We start from the raw sequence: 8982 nt of genomic DNA, 5'->3' as shown, positions 1-8982 counted from the left end.
TCGCTCTTATCAGGACGGGTGGTCTGTGGTTAGGCTATCAGGGCCAGAATAGCACCCCCCTGTAGGGCAATATCAGGGACAGTTCTTTGCCCACCCTGTCCTTCAATACCACATCATCATCTAGCCCAGGGATAGATGTTTTTTGCTTTCCCTCCGGGATTCATGGATATGCACTGGAACCCCCCGGATTGTGGTAGGATATATGGTTTCTGATTTGGTGCCGCCGAGCACCTGATTTAGTGCTGCCGAGCTTTTTGCTTAACTTTAATAATTTATTTTCATTTTGAGGGATATCTTTTCCATTCACACGTTCGCAAAATGGGTCCGCATCCGTTCCGCAATTTTGCGGAACGGGTGCAGACCCATTCATTTTCAATGGGGCCGGAATGTGCTGTCCGCATATGCATTTGCGGATCCGCACTTTTGCATCCGTTCTTCCGTTTCCGCAAAAAAATAGAACATGTCCTATTCTTGTCCGCAATTGCAGACAAGATTAGGCATTTTCTATTATAGTGCCGGCGATGTGCGGTCCGCAAGTTGCGGAATACACATTGCCGCTGTCCGTGTTTTGCGGATCCGCAAAACACTTACGGACGTGTGAATGGACCCTCATAGTAACATTATTAAAGGTTACGTTTTATCTTTATGTATATTCTACAGGATTGCCTTCCTTGTACAATGTTATAATATACTTTCTATGTTAGAAAGTATATTATAGTGCATTTGTATTGTGCGGCAGCTGTGTGCGGTTCTGCTGCGATACTGCAGGTATATAGAGGGACAAGCGTTATTGGAACAAACAATTTCTACTGGTGTGATATACCAGTCGTCCCCCAAAAAACTGATTGAAGCAGGGGTGTTATATACCAAATTATATACTTTCTATATAGTGCATTTGGGTACTGTATAGTGCATTTGCGCATGCGCGTACGCGAAAATTATATTGCCGATATATTTTGCATTGAAAAAAATTATGAATGGAGATCGCTAATTCGAATAATACATCTGGTATGTCACTGTCCATGTTGTGGGGACTATTTGTGCACTTCTAGTAATTATTTCTTGGCTGCAAATATGAGCTGAAGGTTTTACAGGTTCGCCTGCCATTAAAATAAATGGGACCTGCCACGAACTTACGGTTCGCGAACATTTGGTCGTGTTCGCGAACTGTCCCGGCAGATGTTCGTCCATCATTAGTTGTATACAATAGTATAGCAGGGAGCCATTAGCTCCCTGCTTCACTATTCCCTGGCAATGTGTTGAGTGTATAGACAGGCATTGGGCAGGGGTAGTGGTGTATCAAAAGATGTTGCCAGGCTGTCAAATCAACCAAGGTAAACAGTGAAGAGGATATGGAGTGCTCCAGCCCCTTCAAATAGCTGAAATTGCAACACAATTCCACAGTGAGGGGCGCAGTCATGAACCTTCTGCTCTGGGCCCTGTTCACACCACTATTAGAATTGTTGCTATATACGTCTTATGTTCAGTACATATTTCATCTTCACTGTTGCATGTCTTGGCTGGACGCTACATTTTCCACACTGCAGTATTGATCCTGATATGTGTCATACAGTGTAATGCACTCAGGCGCCATTGACCGTGGAGGCAGCAGGTAAACAACACAGCTTGTACGTGGAATGCGCGCATGGGTCACGTGGAAGGTGACGATCATAATGACGATGGCGGAGACAGACAGCAGGCCCGCCTCAGGAGCCCCATGATAAGGCGTGGATGACGTCACCGTGGGAGTGGCTACGCCTGGCTGTTTATAAACTTCGGTACTTCCGGTTTCCTCTCAGAATTTCGCCGAAAGGAGCTGGGAAACTGGTGGACCAGCGGACATTGTCAAGATGGTGACCCAGGAACCGCCCAGGTGTTGCGGCTACTTTAACATCCGCTCGGTGGTGCTGGGAGTAGCCGTGTACTACGTGTTCGTGAGCCTGCAGTCTCTGGTGTGGCAGACGGTGGCGGTGATTAAATGCGGCGGAGTGTGTTCCGGGCCCTGGTCCTCGGCCGGGCCTGTGGCCGTCATGTATTCTCTGGCCTTCATCCTGCTCCTGCTCAGCCTTTGCCTGCTCTTCGGTGTCCTCCGCAGGCGCCCGGGGCTTCTACTGCCCTTCCTGGCCTTCCAGATCATCGACTTCCTGGGTTCCCTGCTGCTCTTCTGTGGCTTTTTTGTGCGTTTCCCGTCAGAGCTCCGCATGATCAGCACTAGGCCCTACCTCCCCGGACAGGACTACACTGACAAGTCGGCCGTGGCCGGAGGCTCGTTCCTGTTCATCGCCCTGTACCTTCTGCTGCTGCTCCTGAAGATCTACCTGATCCGCTGTGTACTGACCTACTACCGCTTCCTGCTCATCAGGGTGGTGCCCCCGAGCGACAGCGACGGCCTGGCCGTGATCATGGTGCCCGGGCCGGAGAAGAACCCCCTGCTCCTGCCTTCCTACGAAGAGGCCATCAATATGCCCAGGAAGGACAGCCCTCCGCCCCCTTACTGCCAGGCCGCCGAGCCGGAGAAGGAGGCCGTGTAAGGGTATGGGCAGCACCTCTTCTCACCGGGGACTACAGTGCCAGGCATTCCTCCTGATTCTTCTCACCCACTTCTCTCCCTGGAAGTCCACCAGCAGCTCTGCACTGACGTCACCAATCCCCTGGTACCTGTCTCTTGACGTCATTTCGTTTAAAGGGATAGTGACTGCTCTTAGTTTTCGATAAAATGTGCCATCCAGTGATTGGGACTGTGGAAAGGAAGGCTGACGGTATAGCGGCCATTGCCCGGCCTTTATAGGGGTTCTAGACCTGAAGAGCTGAGCCGTTGCCACCACCACCACATCTGTACTGCGGTTCTTGGAGACTGTATTATAGGTGAGGTGGCGTTGGCTGGTGTAGAACCCCTATAAGGTGCCATGGCATTGTACCTCCTGCACTTTAGTCATACAGGGCCTGGCATTACTTCTCATGGGTTTCTGTAAGATTTGAGAAAGAGAAGGTCACGTGCTGACCTCATGGCCGTTGTGCCCAGCAGAAATGGGACCAGTTGAGTATGATGCTGCATGACCCATCCCATATCCCAAACCTCCCCCTGGGTGAGATCATTGGGGTGCTTAGATTTATTTTTAATTTTTTTTTAAGGCTAAATTTGGGGGGGCTTGTTTGGAGTTTTCTGTTTTGAAAGGGTCTTCTGAGAATAAGAAAATGATCTAAAGCTAGTAAATGGCTTAAAGAAAAAAATAAAATAAAACTCACCTGATAAGCCCTTCACCATTTCGGTGCTCTGGTCTTGGTTTACTTTGCTTTACTGGTGACCTATGTGTTTTTAAAGGGGGTTTTCTGGGAGTGCAATATTGATGACCTCCTAATATCTTATCGGATGGGCGTCCGTTGTTTGAAGTGGCTGCAGTGTTCCAGTGAGCGCTAGGTCAGTGATGTCACATGGCTTCTTTTTTTTTTGCAGATTAGTCCCATACAAGTGAGTGGGCCTGGGCTGCAGCGCCAAGCACAGCCGCTATACAATATACGCTGTGAGAGAGAGAGCTCCGTGGATCGTCAAGCATCTGATCGGTGTCGGACCACCACTGATCTGATAATGAGCTGTCCTGACTAGTGTTGGGCGAACTTGTGTTTTCAAGTACGGCGTACAAGGTTCGGGTTATCTAAGAATTCCATCATAGCTTCCCCTACCACGGATCATAACTTATGGTCCGTGGTAGCAGAGTCCATAACGGAATACTTAGATAACCTGAACCTTGTACGCCGAACTTATACACAAGTTCGCTCATCCGTAGTCCTGAGCAAAGGTCATCCATATTGGAGTTCTAGGAAACAACTTTAACCATGTGACTGCTGCAGCCATTAACTGGTCCCAGCAAATAAGGTCACTGATCAGCTGCAGCGGTCACATTGATAGATGGGCACTACTCAGTAAGCAAAGACCATAGGGAGCAGCGGATAATTGCTATGTCATACTTAGTATTGTATTTTCCTTTTAGTTTTTAGTTTTTGTTTTTTTTCTGATCTCTGGAAAAACCCTTAAGTGTTGAATGTGAGTGAAATTTCCCTTCAATGTTCCGTACTCCATCCTGTTCTGAGGTCTGTGTCTGGTTTAGCAGTAGACTATGCAATTCTAGCCAAATACACGTCCAATTAGATGAACAGAACAGTTGCCCCTGTTTCAGTAATACCTTCTATTTACCGTTCTGTTCATTTGATGCCCATAAGGTGGGCACAGTGGTCTTGGGTTCATCGCTGAGCCACAGAAGAGAAGTCCCAGATCTGTGATCTATTTAGCAATCATGGTATCTCCAGCCTTTCAGTACCCACACATGATCCCATAACTGTGCCTTTACAAAACGGAGACTCCCCACGTCAAGACTGACGCGTGCCCAGCCTCAGCTTACTGCGCCTGGTCAATCCATCGGTGGATATAGGACTTGGACTGGAGGTCACCTGTATCTTGTATTGATCCTCTATTTCTGACTTACTGGTGTAAATCATACGCAATGGCTTCAGTGTAATTCTTAGTGTTTCCTGAAAATACATCCATATGAATGGAATAATTCAGTGTTAACGCGTTGTAAGTGGCTTTCATTTTTATATCGGGCTGAAATCCTGTTCCTATGAAGCCACCTCTTTCTTTTGTATTACATTATCCTGGCTACTCCATTATCTAGACTGCTTTTCACCAAAGATTGTGTTTCCTATCAAATGTTAGCGTATGTTCAGCTTCTAAATAAAATAATATTTTTCAATTGTCTGTGTGGAGTGTGCTAGGAAACCATGCAGACGGGGAGAACATGAACGGCTTGCAGATGTTCTCCTTGGTCACAGTCAAAGCCAGGAACCTGGAGGTGCAAGGTAACAATGCTAACCGTTGAGCGATGTGCTAGTACCAGGTTGGATCACTTGTATGTTAACGGGGGTGCCTAATATTGACCTATCCTCAGGATAGGTCACCAGTATCTGATCGTTGAGGGTATGACTCCTGGCACCCCCGCTAATCAGCTGTTTGAAGAGCGTTGTGGCCTCTTTCTAGGCCTGTAATATCTTGTTAATTGGTCACATGGCTTAGGAGCAGCTCAGTTCCATTCAAGTCAGTGGGTTTGAGCTGCAATACGAAGCACTGCCACTGTATGGCACTGTGGTTGGTAAGCTGTGAGGAGGCCACAGCACTTACAGGAGCCATGCTGCTTCTTCAAACAGCTGATTGGTGGGGAAGCTGGGTGTTGTGCTCCAGTACCCCCATTCCCACCTCTGCCTTATTATTATTATTATTATTATTTATATTATATACTGGTGATCTATCCCCAGGATAGGTCATCAATATTAAACACCTGGAAAACCCACTTTAAAGTGTAACTCCAGTGGAAAGCACTTATGCCAGAAAGTGGCCGGATTCTGGACTAGTCATTGGGTCTGGTGGTGAACAGCTGTGTCTAGCTAGGACATAACACAGTTGAATCTGCCCAGTTTCTTCATATGTATTTCCTGTAATTGCTGGCTCTTGTATGTGTCTGATTAAAGCGCTGTCCAATCACAGCGTAGAGCTCACAGCCTGGGATTTTTTTTTTTCTTTTCTCCCTGGCTGTGAGCTCTGCGCTACGATTGGACAGCGCTACAGCCTGGGAGAAGGAGACGCCCAGGAGAGAAAGGGCAGGCTCCTCCCAGTGTTACCAAGTCAGCGAAAATACCGAAGGACATAGCGGGAAAACGGAGCGGCGCCCCGGAATAATAGTAAGTGCAGTGAGATCCCGGGGCGCCGCTCTACACAGCCTGACAGTTATCTTACAATGTTTGGACCGATGAAAGGCCCTCTTTGAAGGGGTTGTCCAAGTTATTATTTTTTTTGTATGTTTCTAACTAAGCAAATATAAGGGATTTTCAAGTCCGTTCATCTACAGTGGCCCTGTTCTACTATTTAGCAGAGTCACTGTGATGTGAGCTTCTTTCCCTGCTCTGATTACGTACCGTGCACAAACCTGATGGAACATCACTGTGCAGGATGAACTGATAATCCACGCCTCCTGCACTGTTGATCTGGCTTAGCTGTCTGCCCTGTGTCTCCCCTCCCACTGGATCTTTCAGCAAAGTTTAAAGGGTTTCTACCACTTCGTTTTAACATAATAAGCTTTCAGACACTAGCGATCCGCTAGTGTCTGCTCTACCAAACAATCCTAATATAATCGCTTATTGTGCAGCCGTTTCGCCAAAAAAACGAACTTATATTGATATGCTAATGAGCCTCTAGGTGCTATGGGGGCGTCATTAGCACCTAGAGGCTCAGTCTACCTTCACAAAATGCCGCCGCCCAGCGCGTCCCTCCAGCCCGCCCATCTCCTCCGGAATGCGATCCTCCCTGTGAGCCAGCAGACGAATTCTCGCACATGCGCCGTCATAGTGCTCCGAGGAACAGGCGCAGTGGAGATGTCTGTGCAGAAAGCGGTCAGACAGTCACTGCGCCGAATACAGACGCGAGAATTCGTCCGCTGACTCACAGGGAGGATCGCATTCCGGAGGAGATGGGCGGGCTGGAGGGACGCGCTGGGCGGCGGCATTTTGTGAAGGTAGACCGAGCCTCTAGGTGCTAATGACGCCCCCATAGCACCTAGAGGCTCATTAGCATATCAATATAAGTTCGTTTTTTAGCGAAACGGCTGCACAATAAGCTATTATATTAGGATTGTTTGGTAGAGCAGACACTAGCGGATCGCTAGTGTCTGAAAGCTAATAATGTGAAAACGAAGTGGTAGAAACCCTTTAATCCCTTCTACAATCAGCAGCACTGACTCAGAGTTGGAGGCTATGCCTTAGGTGCTGGGCAGTTGCAGGGTTTTCTCTTCTCCAGGCACTGAAGAGACAAATGCTGTGCACAGGATCTTCCCTCACTCCTGCAAACAGAGCTGATAAAGACTGGAGGATTTCTCTCCTCTATCTGCTTCTGCTGACTGTGAAGAAGTGTCTGCAGAGCATTGCACAACAGCAGGTGAGGAGGAAGATCCAGTGTGTATCAGCTGTGTCATTGTATGTGTAGTCCTACACATACAACACGAGTATCCCAGCATTCAGACTGCAGGCAGGGCAGAAATTTTATTCACTCCGCAGAGCAGAGGAAAGGCAGCTCTGCAACTGCATGTAAACAAAGGGACAGAACAGAACTAGGGAAATGAGGAAATATTTATTTTTTTTGCCCAAAATCTATCTATATATTGCTGACCATCAGATTTACAGTGCTTTTATTTTTTTCACATCTGACAACCCTTTTAAGCCTGTATTAGGGTACTTTCACATTAGCGGCAGGGGAGTCCGGCAGGCTGTTCCGGAAGGTGAACAGCCTGTCGGATCCATCCTGCCGCTAGTTGACGTGTGCCCGCGGACTGCCTCTCCGTCCCCATTGTCTATAATGGGGGCGGAGTTCCGGTTGCAGCCGGACAAAGAGTACGACATGCAGTACTTTTAGTCCGGCTGCCTCTCGCCGTGCGCTGCCGCCGGAACTTCGCCCCTGCCCCCATTATAGTCAACGGGGACGGAGCGGCAGTCCGGGGGCACACGTGCACTAGCGGCAGGACGGATCTGACAGGCTGTTCACCTGCTGCTAGTGTGAAACTAGCCTTACGCTGGCCAGATAATCGCCAACAAGAGTTCTTAGGAACCCTCGTTAGTGATGATCCGTCAATTTATTACATGATCATTTGCCAGCGGCAGATAGTGCTGTCAGGCAACTAGTCAGTATTGAGACGAGCAATAGCTTTAAGACCAAAACAGGTAGTGCACCCGTGCTGTATATGACAGTGCTCGAGACTAAATAAAAATACCTAGTAGCCATTGGCTCCTGAACTGAAAAATTTAGGAGCCAAATTAAATTTTTAGTCGCCGAATCAAAATTTGGGTATCGTGACAACGCTACGCCGATCAGATCGGCGTAGGGTGGTTTCAATACCAAAATTTTGATTCGCTTTCGTCACCATAAAAAAGTATTGCTATACTCAATACCACGCAAAAAAAACACCAAAAAAAAGCAGTGTGCATTTTATAAAACGTTTGGCCCATAATAGAACAGTCCTATCCTATTTTTTGGGGTGACAAGGTGACAAAAAAATGGCGAATCGCATGGTTTTTATTTATTTAGTTCTGTTACGGCGCTCACCGCATAGGAGATACTTTTTAATAGTTTGGACTTTTTGGACGCAGCCCTATGTAATATGTTTATTTATTGCTTGTTTATATATTTTATATGTAAAATTGGGAAAGGGGGGATTTAAATGTAATATTTTAGGGTACTTTCACACTAGCGGTTTTCCGTCACAGGGGCTCAATACCGGAAAAGAACTGATCAGGTATATCCCCATGCATACTGAATGGAGAGTAATCCGTTCAGGATGTCTTCAGTTCAGTCATTTTGACTGATCAGGCAAAAGATAAAACCGTAGCAAAAAACTGAAGACTTGCCAGAACGCCGGATCCGGCATTTTTTCCCATAGGAATGTATTAGTGCCGGATCCGACATTCAAAATACTGGAATGCCGGTTCCGGTAAAAATGTGTAAAAAGATACAAGACGGATCCGTCTGTCCGCATGACAAGCGGAAAGATGGATTTGTTCTTGCAATGCATTTGTGAGACTGATCCGCATCCGGATGCGTCTCACAAATGCTTTTCCAGATCGGCGGATCCGGCAGGCAGTTTCGACTACGGAACTGCTTGTCGGATCACACTGCCGCTAGTGTGAAAGTAGCCTTAGGCCTCTTTCACACTTGCGTTGTTGGGATCCGGCATGCACTTCCGTTGCCGGAGGTGCCTGCCGGATCCGTAACAACGCAAGTGTACTGAAAGCATTTGAAGACGGAACCGTCTTCCAAATGCTTTCAGTGTTACTATGGCACCCAGGACGCTATTAAAGTCCTGGTTGCCATAGTAGGAGCGGGGAGCGGGGGAGCGGTATACTTACAGTCCGTGCGGCTCCCCGGGCGCTCCAGAATGACGTCAGAGC

General features: G+C 47.6%; 1 protein-coding gene across 1 annotated transcript; it reads left to right on the top strand.

The window, feature by feature from the left end:
- Nucleotides 1–1790: 1790 nt before the first annotated feature.
- LOC120988849 (lysosomal-associated transmembrane protein 5-like) lies at nucleotides 1791–4751 on the top strand. The gene has a single exon (XM_040416584.1). It carries the CDS (start codon nucleotides 1851–1853, stop codon nucleotides 2529–2531), a length of 681 nt encoding a protein of 226 aa, XP_040272518.1. The 5' UTR covers nucleotides 1791–1850; the 3' UTR covers nucleotides 2532–4751.
- Nucleotides 4752–8982: the final 4231 nt, after the last annotated feature.

Source organism: Bufo bufo, chromosome 2, assembly GCF_905171765.1.
Source record: "Bufo bufo chromosome 2, aBufBuf1.1, whole genome shotgun sequence".
Classification (NCBI taxonomy): domain Eukaryota; kingdom Metazoa; phylum Chordata; class Amphibia; order Anura; family Bufonidae; genus Bufo; species Bufo bufo.
Note: the sequence above shows the minus strand (reverse complement) of the source record. Positions and strands in the feature narration are given on the sequence as shown.